The 23661-nt window shown below is 46.5% G+C and overlaps 2 protein-coding genes across 6 annotated transcripts in view; both read right to left on the bottom strand.

Moving 5' to 3' along the window:
• FYCO1 (FYVE and coiled-coil domain containing 1) overlaps window positions 1-8625 on the bottom strand; it is a 59965-nt gene extending 51340 nt beyond the window's left edge. Inside the window, exon 1 of the mRNA XM_015561284.1 lies at window positions 8079-8625. The gene's annotated coding sequence lies outside the window, so the exon portion shown is untranslated. The remainder of the gene's footprint in view (window positions 1-8078) is intronic.
• A 1112-nt stretch (window positions 8626-9737) lies between these two features.
• The window catches only part of XCR1 (chemokine (C motif) receptor 1), a 49305-nt gene continuing 35381 nt past the window's right edge, over window positions 9738-23661 (bottom strand). For 4 of the 5 annotated variants that reach the window (XM_015561279.1, XM_015561278.1, XM_015561281.1 and 1 more), the window contains 2 exons: window positions 21638-21737; window positions 9738-12737 (listed from right to left, as the gene is read on the bottom strand). In XM_015561279.1, the coding sequence (XP_015416765.1) occupies window positions 11695-12720 (1026 nt within the window). In that variant the 5' untranslated portion in view covers window positions 12721-12737; window positions 21638-21737 and the 3' untranslated portion in view covers window positions 9738-11694. Of the gene's footprint in view, window positions 12738-14657; window positions 14796-21637; window positions 21738-23661 lie in introns of all 5 variants that reach the window. The other variant, XM_015561282.1, reaches the window with a different exon arrangement.

Genomic DNA, 23661 nt, shown 5'->3' with positions numbered 1-23661 from the left:
CGAGCAGCCAGGGCCTGGAGAGAGCCGGCGCCCAGGCTGGGCCACACCTCTGCAGGGGCCCTGCTGCCCCAGGCAGACACTTCGGACCCCCTGGCGAGGCAGTGCCCAGCTGCCCTGGCCCCACGCTCTGTCACGGGCCTACTATGTGTGGGCTGGGGACACAGAGGCAGGCAAGGCACAGGCCAGCCCTGGATGGGCGTGGCTGGGCACCGAGGAGACAGACAGAAAAACATCCAGATTATCAGGAGAGGACAGAAGAGGTCCATGCAGACATCTGGGTAAAATGTTATGCGTACTCGGCAGTGAAAAGGCATGAACCACAGATACACATAACAAGTGCTTTATGCTGAGTGAACGAAGCCAGACTGAAAAGGCTACATGCTTTCCGATCCCCGTGCATGCTCTTGCAAAGGCAAAACACTGGGGAGACACCAGATCAGTGGTTGCCAGGGGCTGGGGTGAAGGGAGGCTTTGACTATGAGAGCATGCAGAAATTTGGGGGGCAATTCTGTTCTATTTCGACTGTGGCGGTGGTCGCCTGACTGTAAATATCCGACAAGCACGAGCTGCGGTGGGACCCGGGGAAGGGAAGGTTCCTTCTGCTTGGGGCCTGAAAATGAACAGGTCTTCAGAGAGACAAAGGTGGAAAGGGCGGCAGGGAGGAGGGTCCGGGAAGCCTGTTTCTCTACCGACGTCCCTCTTTTTTGAATGCTGTCAACACAGAGAGCCTGGCAGCTTCTGGGAGGACTAATCTCGGAGGAAGATGACTAATACTCCAAGAGTCCTCAAAGGAAGCCTCCTGGGCCTGTGTGTTTATTCAAAGTAGAGGCAAGACTGGCACACCTGGGAGAGGGCGGAGCTTGGAAGGGCATGAAAACAGCAGGTGGAGTAAAGCTGGCAGGCTCAGGCCAGGACAATGCAGGAACCACACAACCAGCTGCATATCCTAGAAACCAGCCCTCTCTGGAGTCTGGCATGAGGGAAACAACGTCTGCAGACCAAACTGGCACCTGGGCATGACGAGCCTGAACACAGACAGAGAGACTTGCTCCTTCAAGACCTCTTGGCGCTTTGGGGAAGCTGCCCTTGTGTGGGCCCGAGCCCAGGAGGCCTTCCCTGCCTGACCCAGCAGTGTGCTCAGCGGAAGCCAAGTTCCCGGGTCACGGGGTGAGCTGTGCCAGCTGCCAACAACCTGAGCTGCTTTTCCAAACAGCCTGCGTCACCACCAACTAGTGAGCCCTAAGAACCGGCTGCTGGGCCTGTAGGTCGCAGTGGACTTCCCACCAAGGCTGCGGGTCACCACCTCACACAGTTTCGGGAAGTCAGAGCTTCCTTGGAAGGCATGACGTGGTCACCATAGGGATGCTGGCTCCATGGACTTAGCATTTTGCCCTCCCTCTTCCTTAGTCTGAGGTCATTAGCCAATGAAAGACACAGAAAGGGGCAAGGGCACTGTCTCTCTCCAAACCACGGTCAACTTCCTGTGTCTCTAGATAACTTCGGCCCTTGGTTGAGGGATGAAGCTTTTTATCTTTTTTTTTTTTTTTAACTCACACCACTTCTGACACCAAATGTGTGGCTTTTTCCCACAGCAGGAACCAGTTCCGACAACAACTGCGTGTCCCACAATTCAATTCACTTCTGACACTAACTACTTGGGAAGACATTGGATTCTCTTGCCAACAACTGAAAATTATGTTTAATCCAGAATGCCTGAAAACATCCAATCTTCTGAAAGAGGAAAGGGGACTATATGCACTTTTAAAAATTATTTTAGAGGTAAGTGACCTTCCCCCACCTTGAAAATTCCTCCTATTCCTGCCCAGAAGCCCTAAATGCTTAAACAATAGACACAGCCCTTTAGTCCCAAATCAAGATACAAAGACTGACTCACATAAACTTATTTACTCTATGGTGCAAATGACTAATATTCATGTTGCCCAGAAATGGGTTCTGGCAGGGGCAATACGGTGTGTGAGTAGCTACATCAGGAAAGAAGAATCGGAAGGGTCCGAGGAGGAAAAAAAAAAAAAGAAGGGGAGGAGGAGGTTTGGGGCATGAAAGGCAACCATGCCTTGCTCTCAAAATCTGTCCTACTTGTTCAATAACCAGTACTGATAATAACAACACAGTAACTAAGAACTGACCCTGAGAGGACACCGTCCGGTGGGGCTCCTCCCACTCTCAAACACGGTGGAACACACCAGTTGTAAATTCCACCCAGACCAAGAAAGGATGTTAACCCGTTCAGATCAGCCAAAGCAGCAAGCCTTTCTGGAAGAGCCCACTGCCTTGGCCTGGCTCAGCCGCCTATGGAAAGGGGGGCCCTAGGCAGGTACCTGCGGCTGGGAAGGCCCACGGCGCTGCTGGCTCGGTGCTGAATCGGCTGTCGGCAGTCAGGCTGCCCTCACCAGCTTCAAGGTGCCTGGGCGAGTGCTCAGCTGTTTGTCAGAGGCCAGCTCGGAGCAGACATTTCAGCACACGTGAGCAAAGGCTCCTGAGGCAACCCCACCCCTTCGACTATAATTAAAATGTTGAGCCACTGTATGCCTGGGTCATCTTTCCCAAGCACACCTTCTGGCTTGCAATCTTCTCCTTTTCTTAAAGGGAATGAAGACTTCAGACTTTGTCATCCCTTCTTGAACCTTCTCTTGCCCACCCCCCACCAACAATTTCAGGTTTCTTGGTCACTTGTCTTGGAAGACACACAAATCTGGCCGCAATTCCTGCCCACTGACCCAGGAGAGCAGGGTGAAGAGGAAGCTGTGGATGGGGGGTGTGCTTCTGGGCCTGGGAGAAGGTGTCTTTTTTTCCCCCCCAGGAAGGTGGGCAGCTGCTCCCAGGAAGGGCTACCCATCAGCACTATCCATCAGTACTGGTATTTGGGGCTGCAGTGCCATCGAAAGCCAGGGAAAGCAACCGGGAGGCCACAATGGCATGCGCGTGTGAAAATGTGGGCAGTTTCCGGGACAGCTGCACAAACAAGCGAGAACAAGCGGGCGCACCTACCCCTAACAGCACAAACCCCAAGCAGGTGGGAACACAGCAGTGCCCCCAAATTGTACCCTGGGGGCCAGGCCGGCCAATGTTGAATTCGGGACCGAATCTCTGGCAGGATGTGCTGTACCACTAAACATGGCCTTGAGGAAGACAGCAGGTGACCCATATGTGCTAACAAACCTCCTGCCAGCCAACAGGGTTTGCTGGGCACCACTTCTAAGAGGCAGGCCTGGTCCAGGAGATGGGGCTACAGCTGTGAACAGGCTGGTGGAGTCCCGGACCTTTAAGGAACTCATGCTCCAGGGAGGAGAAGCAGATAGCATGACCACGCCTCCTGCACAAGCTTATAGAATAAGAGATACTTGAGACCTGAGAAGCACTGTGCTGAAAACAGGTGAAACCATTGGCAAACTCTACTTTGCTCGCGATTCTAAGCCCCCACTGCATGGGGACTCGCCTGCAGTACCCGTCCAGCACTTTCTTGTTTAATCTGTCTTTCCCACTTGTCTGTAAGCTCCATCGCTATTCATTATTTAGTCATCATTTCCCAGGCACATAGCACAATTCTGACTATGCTGGTGGGCCCTCAATAAATTACACGTTGAATGAATGAATGAATGAAAACAAAACAAACCACTGACTCTTGCTCCACAAACCAAATTAAACTTTAGGCGTAGAAATGTACTAGAAATGCAGCAACATGTAAATAATGATAATTATCCTGCAATGGTGAGTAACATAGGTAAATCTGCCCCCCAAAAAATATTTCTCTGATTTTTCAATTTGCCTTTATTGAACATAAAAATACTTTTATGTTGACTAAAATAATGCATTTCAAAAGTCAAGTTGTAAATGTAGACATTATATCATCATTATTGTGGCAATAATAGTTATTACTCTGAGAATGAATGGAATTATGTAATTTAGGGATTGGATGGATTAAGTGTGTCTACAGGAGAGTGTGTACCACAGCTCTGACCCAGAGGCAGCCTTACCCAGAAGCCTCCTTTCCCTCACCCAGGACAATAATAACCACGGCCACTACCACCACCTCCCCATTCACCCAGCCTTCCCCAAGGCCCTCTGCTTCCTCCACTCCTGGAAGTTTAGATCTGGAACCATCAACAGGAACACTACAGGGGTGGGCATGAGAAGTATTGATGGATCTGAGTTATGTTGTGCCCCTTGGGTGACAAGAGCAGCAATGTGGTTACGGAGGTGGGGTATGGGGTGGGGCTATGCTGGCACATAAGAGGGGCAAGCAAGAACAAGTACTGTGGGAGTTGTGGCAATGGGCAAGGAAACGGTCTTCTCTTTTATCAGTTGTAGCCGAGTATTGCCAATCTGGATGCTCTCTGAATTTGGAATCGGACTAGTCATGTGAAGATCACACCACGATTGGGTGAGAACCATGGTATGTTTTGCTCACCAAACTATTTTCAGGCAATTTTAGCAAATCTATTTGTCTTAGGGACACTATTTGACCTCCTCCTACCTTGTGTGTGGTTGTTTTTAAATTTGTTTTCTTGGTACAATGTGGGGAGGTGAGACTTTACCTTCCTTCATGAGTTGGGGAAAGAGAAGAACAGATACTCTCAGTGGCTAACTTTGGCTGAGGCTCCTGCTAAGAGCTGCACCTCCCTGACCAAGGCTGCAGGTTCAGCTTGAGGAAATTCCTTCCAGCTCTGTGTTAAATTTAGGACACCACCTCTGGTTCAGTTGTCCATCCATCCTGGACCTCTTACAGGGGCTCTCTTGCCCTACCCCTCTGCATACTAGTGACTTGCTTAGAATGCTTTTTCTGCTTCCGTTGTGGCTTTTTTTTTTAATTGCAAGTTTGTCCCCAAGAGTTTTCTGCCTCAGGCTGAAGGTGCACTACCTACATCCTCCCATGGTTTGGTCAAACCTGCCCCTGGGTCCCTGAACCAGCCACAGGGCCACAGTGCTGTAACCAGACCTCAGGTTCTCCTTAAGTCAGTCCTCAGAACCACACTGACGTACACACCCTGGTCCCTGAAAACAGGATCTGGCCCAGCTATAAACAGCCGCTTGGTGTCTTTCTAATGCCACCCAGAACTGCATGAACAGGAAGGACCACTGGTGGTCACTACAACCACCACGCTGAGTGGCTTCAATGTGAGGAAGAGGGGAGCATGCCTCCTGCACAACTCGGCACATCTCTGCCATCTTCATCTTCTAAAAGCCATGGAGCCCACGTGCTCTGAGGGTGAACCTCTTAATATGGGGACAGCACAGTGACACATCTAAAAACAGCAAGGAGATAAACAGAGAGCCGTGGAAACATTTCAACAGCCATGCTCTCGTGTATTTAGTTCCTCAAACAAAGGCTCTTATGCCAATCAAGAGCTTAAAAACAAAACAAACCTGACACTGAGATTACAAATAGAGAACACTGTTTATCTTTTGAGCAAGACAAAGACATTCAGCCACTAGGTGAGCAGATGTTGACAAGGCCAAACTCCACTCATCTCTGCTCACAGGCGGCTTCTGCCCAGTTAGTGTCCACCCATCTCTGCTCACAGGCGGCTTCTGCCTAGTTAGTGTCCACTCATCTCTGCTCACAGGCGGCTTCTGCCCTGTTAGTGTCCACTCATCTCTGCTCACAGGCGGCTTCTGCCCAGTTAGTGTCCACCCATCTCTGCTCACAGGCGGCTTCTGCCTAGCTTTGACACCAGTTCATGAGCCTTACCTGCTCTGCCGACTGGGGCTGCTCCAGTGAATGAGGCACCGAACTGTGAGTTCCTAGCAGTGATTTTCACCAGGAGACCACAGCTAGACAACACCCTTCCTCTGCCTCCAGTTTTAAAGGCATTCTGGTCTTGACTCACCCAAGTTGTCCTTGGATTCACCAGAAAACCCATCAGCCGAGGGGGAAGAGGAGGACCGCCAGGAGTAGAGGGCGGCTGTGCGTTCTGGTGGCAGCAGCCCACGGCCTCGGTGACCAACACAGGTCAACGTCACCAGCTGCTCCAGCCTGGCGGTCGAAGGTTAAGCAGTTAACCGCTCCACGTGGGCCTCTTTGGGATACAGATCACGTCAGGCCAGTTAATTTTAAGAAACAGCAGAGGTGCCAGAAGCCCAAAATACCTTGAAGCTACCCTTTGTAAAAGGCCATTTACATTTGTAAGGGCAATCTCCATTTGTAAGGGTGTTTCCCCCTCAGGGGACCAGGCCTGCTTTTGCCTGCACTGGAGAAGGCAGGAGCTTAAATCTGCATTAACAGCCTCACCCTGGACCCTCCCAGAAAGGACCCTCCACCCCCAACATCTGCTTTTGTCTTTAGCTGCCGGTGGTACTGAAGGTGTCGGCTTCCACCATTTTGGTGCGTTACACAGTTCTCCCTGGGTCTCTCCCTTGGATATGTGTGATTAACCCTTAATTTGTTTTTCTCCTGCTAATCTGCCTCGTGTCAATTTGACTATTAGTCCCATCAGAAGAACCTTGAAGGGCAGAGGATAATTTTTCCTCCCCGATATCTGCTCTAAATGGTTCCTCTCATCACAAACATCTGTGGGTGCCAACCCTGCCCCCAAAGGACCAGGCTAACACCGTGGCTCCGGTGCCCACACCGGTGCCCTGAAACCAGCCACAGGAGCAAAGACCATCCAAGGAGCCGCTGGAGGACTGACTCCAACGCACAAAAATCACCGACGTCAAATACTGGTCCTAGAATCGAGCAGGTGGGTCTGCGTTCACCAGACAAGTCTTTCCAAGAGTCTGTGCGTTGAACTATTTTCCTAACCAAATCCTGCAAACAATTAAAAAACGAACCGAAGCAGAAAACCCGGTTCCTAAAACAGGAATCATTTAATCAAAGAAGGCCACACAGCCCAGCACGGAGACAATGAACTCTGCTTTCCGGGGTCAAGACAGTAACGGCCCACAACCGGCACAGGGCATTCAATCGTTTCTAAGCAGTTCTTGTCAGCGAAGGGGGATGAAGGCGGCCCATTCCATCTGGGCGCACTTCAGGTGGGAGCCCCCAAAAGCAGGAAACCTCGGCCGGCAGCGCTCCCCCGGCTGCGCCCCCAGCATCCGCACGAGGCAGATGGCAGGGAAGTTAAGCTTGCGACCGAGACCGAAAGGCCCCGGGCGGCGGCGGCAGGCGGGCAGTGCGCAGATTAAGGCCTGATCCTCTGCCCTCGGAGCCCCTGACCCATTTTTCTGTCGGAAAAGGAAGCGGCTGCGGTCAGACGCGGGCGCAGAGGGGCAGAGAGGCTGTGACCAACGCCGGCGGTTTCACTACGTGCTCTAATTTTTTTATTTTTCCCCTGGGGAGGGCAGCCAATGGCAACTGTGAAGAGTGACAAAAGGCATCAGAAGATGCACGAACAGGGAGCCACGTGGTGAATGTGTCAACCACACATGATTTCTTATAACAACAACATTCAGCACCCCCTCTACGTCCCCCAGCCGAGGTTCTGCCCAAGTGCGGAGCAGCCACACCGGAGCCCATGCACAAACCCACAGGTGTTTCAGCAAGGAGGGCCGGGGGCCAACCTGAGAGCCTGTGCCTGGGCACCAGGGGCAGTGGGTAGAGGGCCAAGGGCCGTGATCTGAGGATGGATGTCTCGGGATGAACAAACCAACCTCTTACGGGAGGAGGGGGAGAGATCAGAGCATCCGTGGAGCAGCGCAAAGTGAAGGGTCTGGGGGCAGTCCTGGCCCAGCTGAGCCAGGAACTGGCTTCTTCAGGTCAGTGCCTTGGACCATGCGAGCAGAAGGCTGGGGACCTCTCCCCGCTGCGCCTAAAACACCCCAGGCTTGTTTTGAGACCCCCCACCGGGGGGTTCCTCTGCGCCCCTCGGCCGTTGGAGGTCTTGGAGCTGGCGTTGGGGGGGTCTTTCTCACTGGCCACCAGGGGTAGCCTGGGCTCCCGCGCCAGTTTCACCCGCTGTGGACACTTCCCAGGCCCGCTGGGCAAGGGCTCGGGGTCTGCGGGACACTCAGGAGGGGTGGGAACGGAAAGGGCAACAGGTGCCTTGAAGTTTTCCGCTCCGGGGCCGCGAGCAGCCTGGGCGCCCCCAGGGTCCGGCCGGCCCCCCGGTGGCACTTACGCGCTAGTGGGTCCACCGCTGGGCAGAACCGAAACTTTCTGGGGCCGAGCGGAAGACTGCGGGTGCGCGGCGGAGACGGCCATGATACGCAGAGCCCGCCACAAGCGGGTGCGGACTACAACTCCCGGCATGCACCACAAGCCCGAGGCCTCTAACGCCCATCGGACCCCAGCGGCAGATGGGCTCAGACTACAACTCCCGGCATGCTCCGCAGAGCCGAGGTTGACAACGCCTACTGGTTCTCCCTTGCATCTGGCTGTAGGTTAACCTTTCAGTCTCTGAGGACACACAGACCATGGTTTCGGGAAAGCAACCCATCCATGTGTGGCTTTTGAGAGTTTGAAATGTGGCTAGTTTGAGTTACTGTACATGTGTTGTAAGTGCAGAATACACTTGAGTTCCAAAGACTTCGTGAGAAAAAAAAAATTCCGAGCAGAAAGCAGTATCATTCCTTCTGGTTGGTCTGTGTTCAGACACAGTTGGATTAAGAGATACGAAAAAGCCCTGGACTTGGAGACAGAGACGTGGGTGTTAGGCCAGAGAAGAGACAGGGACAAAAAACTGAGCCAGGGAACACTCAAGACAGACTTGGCCCCAGACAATTTTTTGCCTAAGGCCTAAATGGAGCCAATTTCCCACCATCCTGAGTCACCCAGGACTTGTTTCACACTTTATCTCCAACCCTTCTTCTGTGTCCCTCCCTTCACCCCAAATCCTCACCCAGTTCCCCCCATAAGCAGAGAACTTTTAGGAATCTTATGTAATGATCTTGGGTAGAGATTTATTTGTGCATATGATACAATGATTCTGTTTTTATTAGATGATTACAATCGTAACTCATAATAAGTCTGGGTTGAATGATTTACAAAGCAAGTACTTTACACACATAACCTCACGTGCACCTCCACGGTGTGCGTAGAATCTGTCTTTGTGTTGTTGACATACAGTTTTACAAATGAGGACACTGAGGCCCTGAGGGATCCAAGGTCACAGTGAGTAAGTAAAGAGCTTGGATTTGGGGTTTGAGTCCAGGGCTCAAATCCCAAGAGACTTCTCAGCCAGTTTACTTTGGGGGTCTTTTCTACTGGGCTTTCCATGCTTGTGGGTTTCTTTGTCCCACCAGAGGCAGCTTTCACAAATGAAAGCCATAGGAATTCCACAAACCAGGTGATGCCTGGGCGGGTGGGCTCTGGAGCAGAACCCATGGGAAGCCTATGAAGTTGACTGGAAGGTGGATGTAATAAAAGCAAATGTCAGAAGAGGAAATGGAAGTAGAAAAAAACAAACAAACAAAAAAAACAAAACAAAAAGAGAGTCTCCTTATCCACTTACTCAACCAAACACAAATATTGTGGGGGAACAAGGCAGGTTCTAGTTTTGCAACACAGATTGTGCTGTTGAGGAAGTTCCACTCTGGCTGGGGTTATCTGATGTCTGGGGCTGCCCTGGGCTTGGAGGTACGTTCTTATTTGGAGATCAGCAAGGTTCCTCTCCTCTTGATTTTGTTTGAGGGAGTGTGGGGGTGGAAATGCTGTGAAGAAGATCTTCCTTGGGTACCGCTGGGGATTTTATATGTTTCTGGTGTGGCAGTTCTGCAGCCCTGTGACCAGGGTATCATATTTCCACTATTAGGGGAGGGATAGGCTCACAAGAGCCCGGTTGAGGTTCAACAGTGGTTTTAGTGGGTGGAAGGAGAAGAAAGCAGGAGGTTGTAGCTGATGAAGGGTGTGGTCAGAGAATGTAGAGTACAGTCCCTGGCCTCACCCACACTCCCTTTTTGATAGGGTGTCCCTCTACCTTCCAGTTTTTACCTTTCTGTCTCTATGCCGCTTTCCTTGCAGTCCCAAGGAACTGGATTAGGAGAAGACTCTTGGTTAAAGATCACTTTCAGAGCTAGTCTATTGGGAGTGCCAAAACATCACTAGAAATGTAGAGATGGACATGATTGTATTTCATGAACTGCTCCTAGGGCTATGGCTGTATGTGTTGAAAGAAATACTTAGATATGCATCTTGGGATTGGATGGAATGGGATGGGGTAAGGAGACAGTGGATCAAGCCTCTCAAAGGCCATGCTCTCTGGTGATACAAGACCCCTTAAGCCTGCCTTCTAAGAAGAATGGGCTCAAAACCCATGGAGCTTTGGTTTGGCCAAGTGGGTGTGTAATCTGGAATCCTCTGTTTTTCTGCTCCCTGGCCTCAGCCTGCCATCGAAATAAAAGCTGGACAAAAGTTAAGTAATCCCAGTTTAAGGGGGTGCCAAATTGTCCTGATAGAAGCCCACAGGCTTAGCTCAGACCCCCAAACCATCTCATCATCTCCTTCCTTAGGTGGTGGGCTATTTCTTCCACAGATGGTGGGTGATGGTCCACCTATTGGTTAGCTAGTCCCTTCACTGGTGCACCACTCAACCTTCTCCAGCAGGTGTTACTGACCAATTCTTAAAATTAGACCTTCACTCTTCCCCAGCAAGGTCAATGTCCTCCAAGGCTGGCCACCCAATGGCAACTAGAGTATTGAAATTATAGCTGGAACTGAAGGGGAAAATGCTTTATGCAGTGGATGCTGGTGGGGAAAGAGATGAGCAGCAGGAAGATGCGGAGGAAGTGAGGCCATTGGGGATGAATCCATGAGCATGCAATGGCGAGAACAACTCTGAGAGGCACTGGGAAGGCAGAGTCAATAGAACTTGGCCATGGGAGTGGGGGGAAAGGAAATGCATGGCTTGAAGATCACTCCGGTTTGGAGGGTGAGCAACTGGGGGGAAGCTGGTGCCGTCAACCAAGCAGGAGAACATTCCAGGTGGAACATGATGAATCTGAAGTGTCAGCTCAGTAGCTACCGGGAGAGAATGAGATATTGGAGGAATCTTCCCCTTGGCTGCCTTCACCAAGATGGATGCAAGCCTGGGCCTTCAGAGCTGGGCATTGGTACCTTGTCCATCTTTATATCCTCCAAGTACTTGCTTCATGCAGACGGCAGCACTTATTGCATTCATTATTTTTTTTCAATAAAAGATCTATGGACTACATATGCTAGAAATTGGAATTATGATACAGAACACATCTCCAGTCCAGTTGTAGGTTTTTAGAATCCAGATTTCGTCTGACTATGCTTATTTGAGGATGTGGGTACTTTTGTCCTCATCCAGTCGTCACTGAGGAATGCTCTCTAAGATTAGTTGGGACAACCGTACAGTCAGGAATGGGAGAGACTGCCTTGCCAGCAGCCTACATTTGCACAATGATCACACATGAGTTTTAGCCCCTCCTCAAGTCTTGAAGGAGGCTCCTTTCTGGGAATCCTTTTATGTTTTAGAACCTTCTGAACTAAGTAATAATAACAAACCCATGTCTAAATGAATGAATAAATGAAGGAATGAATAACAAACTCAGAATCCAAGAAGTGTTTTTCTTGATGGCAACATAAAATTTCCAGGCAGGGAGCCCCTTTTCTGCAGTAGGACCTCCTGTTATAACGTATTTCTTTCACCTCCCACCCCTGCAGCCGTAGCGTCCCCAGTGTTGTGCCTTCTGCAATGCTCTTTCTTGTACCACTTCTCTCTGCTCCCCCTCCATCTCTTCTGTCCATCTCAACCTGCAGCGCCAAACTCCCTTTCAATAGAAGGAGGCGCCCTCCGAGTGGAAAGCGCCTGGGGAGTGAGGTACTGGGGAAAGGCTGGGCGCCTGTGACCGGCAGAGCCCGGAGTGCCGGAGCAGACTTTTGAGGTGTCTGCGGAACTTGACCCCAACAAAGACATAGAGCACTGGGTTGAAGCAGCAGTGGGAGAAGGCGAAATCACGGCAGATGAGCAAGGCATAATCCAGCTGCCAGTAGGCCTTGCAGCTCTGAATGATCTTAAGTTTCAACAGTGTTTGCAGGAACAGGATGAGGTTGTAGGGAGCCCAGCTGATGAAGTGTGCCAGCACGATGGTGAGGATGAGCCTGACTGTCCGGTGGTGCCGTTTGGACCGCGAGCGGCACAGAGTCCTGAGAATCTCCACGTAGCAGAACAGGATAATCGTCATGGAGAGCAGGAAGAAGACAACGTGCTGGTAGACCGAGGCCAGGTACCACTTGAGTTCTGAATAATCACATTTCGAAGGTTCTGATGAATATTCCGGAGGATCAAACACTTTGTGGAAGATGGCATCAGGGATGGAGGACAGGATGCTGACGACCCACACAGCTATGGTCATCAGCACGCGGCACTGGAGGGTGTAGACTTTCAGGGACGAGAGGGGGCTCACCACAGACAGGTAGCGATGGATGGTCATGATGGTCAGGAAGAAGATGCTGCTGGAGAGGCTGATGGAGAAGATCATGTTGGAGAGCTTGCAGAAGAAGTCTCCCAGCACCCAGCCCCAGTGGTACACCAAGGCCCACAGAGGCAACAGGAAGGAGAACACCAGGTCTGAGAGGCACAGGTTGAGGATGAAGACATTGGTGAGGGACTCCAGGCTCTCGTACTTCACCAGGACCCACAACACCAGACTGTTGCCCACCAGGCTGAGGAAGAATACCAGGCAGTACAGGATGGTGGTATTGAAGGTCGCAAAGGTGAAGGTCTGAGTCTCACACAAAAGGCTCTGCGAATCGTAATCATAAGGGGTGGTGGACTCTGGGGTGCCTGAGGGCTCCATCTAGACACTGAGAATATCTGAAACAAATAATAATAAGATACCTAGAAAAACCTTGGTAACTTGGAAGTACAACATACTTCTAAAGACTCTAGGAGTCAAAGAACAAATCACAAGGCAAATTGTAAAATATTTTGAACTGAATAATAATAATGGAAATAGCACATATCAAAATTCATGAGATATAACTAAAGCAGTGCTTAGAGAAAATTTTATAGCTTTAAATGCTTTAATTAGAAAAAGGAAAGGGTTAAAAATCAATGATCTAAAATCAGTGGCCCAGAAACTGGAAAGAGAACAAATTAAACAAAAAGTAAGTAGAAGGAAGGAAATAATAAAGATAAAGAAAGAAATAAAGAAATAGAAAGTAAAAGAGAGAAAATGTACAAAACAAAATCTGGTTGTTTGAAAAATATTTGTAAGGCAATAAAACTCTAGCTAGATTGAGTGAAAACAGAGAACGGAAACTGTCAACAGCAGGTATGAAAGAATGGTGATTGCTACAGATCTTACAGACTTTAAATGAATAACAAAGAAATATATTACTTTTATCTTAAATTCAACAACTTAAATGAAATGGGAAAAAACTTTAAAAAATTCAACTTACTAAAACAGACATGAAATGATATGGCAAATTGAAATGTCCTGCACTTATTATAGAAATTTAGTTAACTATATAAAAAAATTTTCCCACAAAGAAAACTCTAGATGACTTTTCTAGTGAATTCTGTGAAACTTTATGGAAGAAATGATATGCATCTTATAAAAACTATCTGAAATATAAGATGGAATACTTCCCAAACCATTTTATGAGGCCAGCACAATACTGATACCAAAACCAGACAAAAATATTGCAACACCCGCCCCCACCCAAAATGACAAACCAAACTTCCTCTTGAACATAGAAGCAAAACCCTTGACCTAATATTAGCAAATCAAACCCAACAATATATTTAAAAGGGACAATGCACCATGACCAGGTGGTCTTTATCCAAGAAATATAAGATTGGTTCAATATTTGAAAAATTAATCTGCCCGACTGCCATGGCTCAGGGTTGAGTGTTGACCTATGAACCAGGAGGTCACTGTTCAATTCTGAAGGTCAGGGCACATGCCCGGGTTGTGGACTCAATCGCCACTGTGGGGCATGCAGGAAGGAGCCAATCAATGATTCTCTCTCATTATTGATTTTTCTATCTCTCGCTGCCTCTCCCTTCCTCTCTGAAATCAATAATGATCGATTTAAAAAAGAATTGTTCTTTTAAAAAATAATCTATATAATTCACCATATTAACCAGAATAACGACAAAACTACATAGTCCTTTTTGATAAATGCAGAAAAGCATCTGACACAACTCAATACCCATTCATGACATAAACTCTCAGCAAATTAAAAATAAAGGGGATATTGGGCATCTACAAAAACCGCTCCACTTTTCTCTTGGTTATTCATTCATTTACTCAAAAATTGAGAGAGGTACTCAGTCTGGGCCCGGAAGGCCTTCGGAATATGAAGGAGAATGTTGCCAGACCCTAAACCACTCTGAGTTACATTCTAGTTGGTTCCCCTTTGCCTGTCATTGCTCTCCCTCCCCATCTCCTTGGCCTCCTCAACCCTAGTAAACTTATCTTTCTGGTCCGCAAGATATTTTGGATTGAGAAACACAGTTCTAAATTATCTAACTACCAATAACAACCACACCTTACATAAAAACTTATAACAAATTAATCCCCTCTACTTTCTTTAGCATAAGGAAAAGAAAAGTGTTATATATGACAGTTCTACTCCAAGCACCATGCACCGACCCATGGAACCAGCCTCTGGAGGGAGGGCTCAGGAATCTGCACATTTATGAGCTCATCAGGTGGTTCTGCTGGCCACCAAAGTCTAAGAATTCCTGTTAAAATTACAGGAGAACGTAAGTTTAAAAGGAACTCACCTGTAGCTACACCTCTTTCCATGTGCCTCAGGCAGAAATGGTGCTTCTCATGAGAAACCAAAAGTAGGTTGGAGGAAGGTGGGAGATGGAGTCTTCACTAATCCCTCCTCCTCCTACCACCAGGCTTCCTACTGGAATCTATCAAGGGTAGGTTCAGGTAATTTTGGAGTTAGAAGGGATATTAAAGGATAATGTATTTTTTAAGTTGTATTTTTATTTTATCAAAAATTGTATTTGATTAATGTACCGGTTATAAGTAATTATGATTATTTGAAATTAAGATAAAATTCATGTAACGTAAAATTCACTATTTTATTTATTTATTTTAAATGTATTTTTATTGATTTCAGAGAGGAAGTGAGAGAGAGGGGAATATAGAAACAAGTGATGAAAGAATCATTGTTGGCTGCCTCCTGCAGGCCCCCTACTGGGGAACGAGCCTGTAACCCAGGCAGGTGCCCTGACCGGTAATGGAACCATGACCTCCTGGTTCATAGGTTAATGCTCAACCACTGAGCAACACTGACCAGGCAAAAATTTATGATTTTAAATTGTGGAATTCAGAGGTTTTTAGAATATTCACAATGTACAATCACCATTACTATCCAATTTCAGAACATCTCCATCACCACCCCCCACGAAAGAAATGCCATGCTTGTTAGTAATCAATCCCACTCCCCACCTCTCTCCATCCCCTGGCAACCACTAATTTACTTTCTGTCTCCATGGTTTTGTCAATTCTGGACATTTCATGTAAATGGAATCATACAATATGTGATCTCTTGTGTCTGGCTTCTTTCACTTAGCACATTTTGAAGATTCATCCATGTTGTGGCATGTCAGTACTTCCTTTTTAAGGTTAAATAACTGATTAAGTAATGGCTGTATAATCCCATTGTATGGTTAAACCACATGTCATTTATCCATTTATCAGTTGATGGACAGTTGGGTTGTTTGACTTTTTGGCTATTATGAATAATGGTGCTCTGAACATTCATGTACACATTTTATTTGGACATATATTTTTAATTCTCTTGGGTTGTGAACTTTCCGGATTGTATAGTAGCTTTATGTTTAACTCTTTGAGGAATTGCCAAACTGTTTTTCACAAAGCTGCACCATTTTACTTTCCTACCAATGTTGTATGAGTGTTTCAATTTCTCCACATCTTTACCAATGCATGTTAGTTTCCTTCCTTTAAAAAATTTATAGGGTATGAAATGATGACTCATTATGATTTATGTTTACATTTTCTTAATGAATAACAATGTTGAGTATCTTTCCATGTCATTTGGAAATTTACTTTATTGGGTATTTTTTGGGGGAAGTATCTATTCAGAGCATTTGCCTTTCTAAAATTTGGGTTATTTGGCTTTTTATTCTTAAAAGCGTTATTTATATACTAGAAGCCCAGCGCACAAAATTTGTGCACAGGTAGGGTCCCTAGCGGCTGCTGGCTGCTGGCCGGGGCCTCCCTTCATTCCATGTCGCCCTCTGTTGGTCAGCACACGTCATAGTGAGTGATCAAATTCACGGGTAGTCAAACTCCCAAGGGAACACGTTGTATATTAGGCTTTTATATATATAGATTCTGGACACCCATCTCCTATCAGATATGTGATATGCAAATAACTTTATCCATCCTGTGGTTTCCTTTTTAATTATTTGCTGGTGTCCTTTCACACACAAAAGTTTTTAACTTTGATAAAGGTACATTTATAAGTTGTTTTCGTTTCTTGTGGCTTTGGTGTCATAGTTAAAAAACCACTGTCTAATCCAAAGACACAAAGATTTGTACCTGTTTCCTGCCCAAAGTTTTTCAGTTTTAGCTCTGAACTCTTAATTATATTCCATTATTGTCTTGGGCCAGCATTCCACTGTTTTGATGACTGTAACTTTGTAGTAAGTTTTGAAATCAGGAAATATGCGGCCTCCAACTGTATTCTTCTGTTTAAGATTGTAAACAGATAAATGGAGTGTGATTGCAAGTGGTTTCAACAAGGGTGCCATGACTACTCCGTGGGAGAATATTAGCCTTTTTAGCAAATGTTGCAGAGACAACCAGATACAAAAGAATAAATTTGGACTCCTACTTCATGTGAGATACAAAAATTAACTCAAAATGGATTAAGGGCCCAATTGTTCAGCACTAAAACTATAAAACTATTGTGGGTCAAAGGACACTATCAATAAATGGAAAATAAATTTTAATAGGGATTGCATTGAACCTGTAGATCAATTTGGGGAGTATTGCTATCTTAGCAATATTGAGTTTTTCAATCCATGAACACTGCATTTACTTAGGTATTCTTTAACTTTTTCCCATGGTGTTTCGTGGTTTTTGATATACAGATTCCATGCATTCTTGCTTAAATGTATTCCTGAGTATTTAATTTTATGCTGTTGTAAATGAAATTGTTTCCTTACTTTTATTTTCAGATTGTTCATTAATAGAGTATAAAGATACAACTGATTGTTATATATTGATCTTATATTCTTCATCTTTTACTAGCTTTAATAGTGTGGGTTTTTTTTAGTTTTTTTGTTTGTTTGTTTTGTTTTTATAAATCTAGGCTTTTCTGTAAAATCATGCCATCATCATAGTGAGATGGTTTTACTTCTTCCTTTCCAGAGTCAGTATATACATTTTAAAACAGAAAGTTCTAAAACATTGGTCAGGCTGCACAGAGGTGAGGCTGAGTTCCAGCCTCATGTGGACTCAACATGCAAAAGGAGAAGTCCAGTTCTGGGTATAGCACAGTGTGGACAGCGACCTGGTTACCACTGTTAAGGTCTGGACCCGTCTGTGGGAAAGTAGGCTCCAGGGCAGAGAACAACGCCAGAGGTCTTTGGCATCAGCATCAGAGTGGAGTCCTTGGCAGGAATGAATTGCTATTAATACATGAACTTCTGACTGGAGGTCTCCACGGTCTCATGATCTAATGGGACCAAGTCCAGCAATATGGATGGCTCTGTTTGAGCCTCAGCCCCATGGACATGAGACCAGGCATAGGCCTATTCACATCAAAGGTCTTGTGGCATTGGGAGCCCTTGGGGAGAGCATCCTGGCTTCAGTGAGCAGTACATTCACAGGGAACATATGCAACCATGGCAGTGATAAGGGGCAGCCTTGGGTAGCTGTGTAGGCCAAGGATACCATGAAGGGATGGAAAGGAAGAATAATACTGCAGCCTTGTTGATGATAACACATGAGACTATGTCAAGTCCTCATCATGCACTGAATAGGCTTTGGGAGATGAGGGTCAGGAAGACCAGTGCTAAGGTCCTGTCATGGGGGGTATGTATTTGCGAGGGCCAGTGTAATCTGGATTTTGAAGTCAGTGTGACCTATTTGAGTGTTAGGCTGGAGAGGGTGGGCCCTTCTATTAATGTCAGAGTCTAAGGCAGAGTTAGATCTACAGGAGGACATGAAATAGCATTAGCTTCAAGAGTTACAGAAATTTGCGACCCTATGAAGGTCACTGCAGGTCACTGCACATTATTCTTATTGCATCAGTAATACAGTCACAGGAGTCAATGTGAATCATTGATCAAAATCAAAGATACATATTGAGAAACAACTCCAGATTGATAGTAAGTAAGAAAGCAAGTGAGACAATAGACAGGTTAGAGAGGAGGGCTCTGTACACAGGAGAGGACTGGAGGCCAGCAGGTCAAAGTGGAGGCAGAGCTGGAGTTGGAAAATCACTGTGCAGCCATCATAGTGAAGGTTGGTTCAAGCAAGAGCCATCAATGGACACTAAGTCTAAGGTGAGGAATTTTACTGACAAGCAGGATATTTTCATGATCTTAAAGTGTCACCACACAGGCTACTTATTAAACAATAGTAATTAGATAGCAGAGAAATTGGACAACATCTTGACAAAATGATCAAAATTAACATCCTCAATGAGGGTGCAGGTGGACATCACGTGCCTCCAGATGTGATGTCCTGAGAAGGACACAATATCACTATTCTAGCCAGGAAGGCATAACCCAGATCCAAAGATGACAACTCATCAAACTCAACATGTGGAATGCTCTATTAAGAAAGGGGGGAGCTTGCCTGGCTGGTGTTGCTCGGTGGTTGAGCGCCAACCTATGAACCAGAGGTCACTGTTCAATTCCCGATCAGGGCACATGCCCGGTTGCAGGCACAGTCCCCAGTGCGGGGTGTGGAGTAGCCAGAGGATAGATGATTCTGTCTCATCATCGATGTTTCTAACTCTCTCTCCCTCTTCCTTCTTCTCAGAAATTAATGTAAAAAGAAAAAGAAAGAGGGGAGCTCTATTCCTCAAAAATGTCCCTGTGAGGAAGGCTGAGAAATGATTCCAGATTAAAGGAGGTAAGGAGACATGACAGCCAGATGCAGGATATGACCCTAGGTTGGATCTTGCTTGGAGGGGAAAACTTGTTATAAAGAACATCATGGGATAAACTGACTGAGCCAAATACCCAGAAGTAGATTAGACACAAATGTTAATGTCAACACAGAATTTACTGACATTGATAACTGCACTGTGGTTATGTAATGTGTCATCCCTATTCTCAGGAAGTACACACTGAAATATTTAGGGATGAAGAGCCATGGGCTATGCAATTTATTTTTAAGTAATTCAGAAAGAGAGAGAGAGAGAGAGAGAGAGAGAGAGAGAGAGAGAGAGAGGGAGAGAGAAGAGAGAGAGAGAGAGAGAGAGAGAATATGCCTGCAAGCACACAGGAAAATGCTGTGGGGCAAAATGTTAGCAACAGTCAGTGACAGTGTCAACAGTGTGAGTTCTGTATGTGCTGTTCTTAGTCCTGCCATCTTTCTCTGTTTGAAATTCTTTTCAAATCGATAGTTTAAAAGCTAAAAACAAACAAAAAGTAGATGGTGCAAAACCTTACTCTCCTGTCCTCCTTCAAACCACTTTGATTAATTTCTTGTGTTTCCTTCCCAAGTTCCTCTTTGCATGAAGTCATGATCTAGAGCAGTGGTTCTCAACCTTCCTAATGCCGTGACCCTTTAATACAGTTCCTCATGTTGTGGTGATCCCCAATTTCATTGTTACAAATTGAACATAATTAAAGCATAGTGATGAATCACAAAAACAATATGTAATTGTATATGTGTTTTCCGATGGTCTTAGGCGACCCCTGTGAAAGGGTCGTTCGACCCCCAAAGGGGTCGCGACCCACAGGTTGAGAACCGCTGATCTAGATTCTCCGCCTCCTCAAAGAGTCACCCAAATGGCCTTGCTTTTTCATTTGTTTCCTGCAGAAGTCTTTATTGTTAGTATAATACTCCGAACTTCCCCCTCTGGCCAAGTAGTCCGTTCGTTCATTGGCGGAATCTGTAGCAGGTAAGACATCTGGACCTTGGAGTGGGAGCTAGAGAGCTTCTCCTAAATTGTATCCCTAGGTGCCCTCTGAAGTGGGTTCAGGCTGGGAAGGAGTGAACAGAGGTCCCAGAAGCCCCTCTGGAGGCCCTGATTCCATAACTTCAAAAGCCCAAGGCTGTTGGGATCTTTGCCTGTCTAGCAGGAGGATCTGCACAGACAAGCATGGCTTTCGGGAGCCTCCATCTCTCTGCCAACCTCTGATTTGATTAGACCTCATAGCAACACTTCAGTAAGGAGGGCACTACCCATATTTGAACTTTATGGATGAGCCAGCAGAGCTGCCCAGAGGTAAGTCACTGGGCCACAGTCAAATAGCAAGAAAGTGCAGTTATCAACATCAGTAAATTCCGTGTGAATGTTAACACTGGTGTCTAATCTACTCATGGGTATTCCCGCTCAGTCAGTTGATTCAATCATGTTCTTTATCATAGCTTTTTCCCTCCAGTCAAGATCCAATCTAGGATCAAATTCTGCATCTTGTTGTGATGTGGCCGAGTGGGATTCAGCTCAGCTTGCCTGACTCCGAGGACTCAGGTTTCTTGGGGATGGCTTGGTTCAAGCTGTTTTCCAAGATTGGGTGTAGGGTTGGGGTTGAGGCGTTAAACAGTATCTGACCCCTTAGGCTGGGGTGGAATGTCCCCCTCCATCTGTCTTCTTACCACTCTTAGAAATGCCTAGAGGAGGTTCAGTCCTCATTATATGTGTCAGACTAGTATTTCAAGATTTCATTTCAACACTGATTTCACACAAAGATTTTGACCCACTTGATCAATGAAGGGCTATTTGGTGACAGCTTTAACTTGAAGAGATGATATAACCATTCTGGAAAACAATTTGACCGAGTCTTCAAAATTTAAACACACACCTATGTGATCCAGCCATCCCACTCCTATGTATTTACTCAAGAATACAAAAACCAGCTCCAGCCGGTGTGGCTCAGTGGTTGCATGTCAACCCATGAACCAAGAGGTCACTGGTTCAATTCCTGGTCAGGGCACATGCCTGGGTTGGGGGTTCAGTCCCCAGTAGTGGGTGTGCAGGAGGCAGCTGATTGATGTTTCTCTCTCTGTGTCCCTCTCCCTTCCTCTCTCTCATATCAATAAAGACATATTTTTTAAAAAGGAAATAAAATTAATGTCCATACAAAATTTTGTTCATAATAGCAGCTATTTCTGCTATTCATAGCAGCTATATCTATAATAGCACAAATACTTGAAGCAGTCCAGGTGTCCATCATCAGGTGAATGGGTACATAAACTGTGGAATACCCATACAGTGGCATACTCTTAGCAGTAAAAAGGAACCGACTATTAACACGTGCCATAACATAGATGAATTTCAAAATGATGCTGAGTGAAGGAAGTGAGAAAGAGGATACACTGGGTGACTGCATTTACAGAACCTTGTAAAAAATGCAAACTAATCTGCAGTGACAGAAGTCAGATCCGTGGTTGCCTGGGTTGAGGGTGGAGAGAGGGTTTGAATACAACGGGGCATGATGAAACTTCTGTGGGTGATAAAAAAGTTTGTCATCTTGTTGTGATGGGCAATAGAGATAGGGAAAATATTGCCAATGTGTGCTCTTAATCAAATACCTACAAAGGCAAGGTTCTGGGTGACCATCCATGTATTCGACACTTTAAGATGCTTAAGTCAATCTAAGGTGTGTAATGACATTGGCTGGTGGCTCTCCGTTGTCCTAGAGAAAGTGAGCAAAGAAGAAGGTTAGCTCAGGGCTTCAGATTGTCAGCTCAAGTTTTGCATGAGTGACCTGAAAACTTCTAGATCTGTCCTTAAAGAAATCTATCTCCTGTGGCCCGCAGACTGAGATTTCTGAAAACCAAACCACCTCTCAACCTGCAGTGGCCAAATCAGAATGCAAAGCAAATCCACAGCCTTGCAGGGTATCTTCTGTTAAAGTGAGGGCATTGACTGGGGAAAAGAGATCCTGAAAATTGGGATGGGGACATATGGGAAGTTCCAAGGAAGCTGGGGGTATAGAACCCCTTCGTTGCCAAGAGAAGCAGCTCTTCCACCTCTGTATGACCCACCAAGCCATCACCGAATGGAGGTGTTATAAAGGGTGTCCCAAAATTCACGCAAGAAGTAATTTTGATAGAAAACACAGGTTTATAATTAAAAATTGTAAATTTTTTATTGATTCATAAAGCATATAGTATTAGGTTATGCATGGAATAGCATACCAGGTAAATGGCCTCCACGGCTTTGCTGGCACATACGCACTCTGTTGAAATTTTCCATGACCGTTTTCGCATAAATGTGGCTGAATTTCGATGAGGCTCATTTTCATCTTGATGGCTTTGTTAATCCAATAAAAATTGTCACATTTGGGGTTCAGAAAATCCACGAGTGATTGTTGAGAAGCAAGTGCATCCACAACGTGTCACTGTTTGGTTTCACATTTATGCAAAATGGTCATGGAAAATTTCAACAAAAGAGTGTATATGTGCCAGCAAAGCCGTGGAGGCCATTTACCCAATATGCTATTCCATACATAACCCTATACTGTATACTTTATGAATCAATAAAAATTTACAATTTTTAATTATAAAATCTGTGTTTTCTATCAAAATTACTTCTTGCATGGTATTTTGGGACACGCTTTACATGAGACAGGACCAAGCAGGCCCTGAAAGCACAAGTAAGTTACGTGAGGAAGTGACCCAAATGCCCACGGCCCCTACTCTTGCTACACTGCCTTCTTACTCCCAGCCACACACCTATGACCTCACGAGGAATTCCCTATGTCCAGTTGAATGAGGAGGAGAAAAACTCGTGTCTGGTTTATAGATGGTTCTGCGTGATCTGCAGACACCGCCCAAAGATGGTCCACTGGAGAGGCACTGCAGCTTCTTGCTGGACATCCCTGAAGGACAGCGGTGAGGGGAAAACCTCCCAGTGGGCAGAACTTGGAGCACTGCCCCTGCTTGTTCATTTGCTTTGGAAGAGCAACGGGTACCCACACTCTCAGTCATGTTATTTCTAGACGGTGTCTGGGTTCAGTCCCACCTATCTCAGCCTGTGCACATCAAATTTGCTAGTTGATTTCAGAGGGGAAATCTTAGTTCCCTGATTCCCAGTTTTGGGTATAAAGAGGAAAGAGAAAAGGACTCTCACTTTTACTTCTATATAACAGGCAGCTTGCATTTCCTGTTTCTAGCAAAAAAGAGGAAAGGGTGCCTGGCCACTTTTCACTTTCACTTGACCAAGGTCCAACTACACATGACCACAGTAGCCGCCGAGATCTATTTTTTTGGTTTGACTTTATTGAAGTACTAGAGGCCCAGTGCACAAAAATTTGTGCACTTGGGGGGGGGTCCCCTCCGCCCGGCCTGTGCCCTCTCGCAGTCTGGGACCCCTCGGAAGATGTCCACCTGCTGGCTTAGGCCCGCTCCCTGGGGGATCATGCCCAAGCTGGCAGTCAGACATCCCTCTGGCAGCCGGCAGCCCTCGGGGGATGTCCACTTACCAGCAGGGAGCAGACCTAAGCTGCAGTTGGACATTTTTAGCGCTGCTGAGGAGGCGGGAGAGGCTCCTGCCACCACTGCTGTGCTGGCAGCCATCAGCCTGGCTTGTGGCTGAGCACAGTTCCCCCTGTGGGA

This window comes from Myotis davidii, unplaced genomic scaffold, assembly GCF_000327345.1.
Source record: "Myotis davidii unplaced genomic scaffold, ASM32734v1 scaffold395, whole genome shotgun sequence".
In the NCBI taxonomy this organism is placed as follows: Eukaryota; Metazoa; Chordata; class Mammalia; order Chiroptera; family Vespertilionidae; genus Myotis; species Myotis davidii.
Note: the sequence above shows the minus strand (reverse complement) of the source record. Positions and strands in the feature narration are given on the sequence as shown.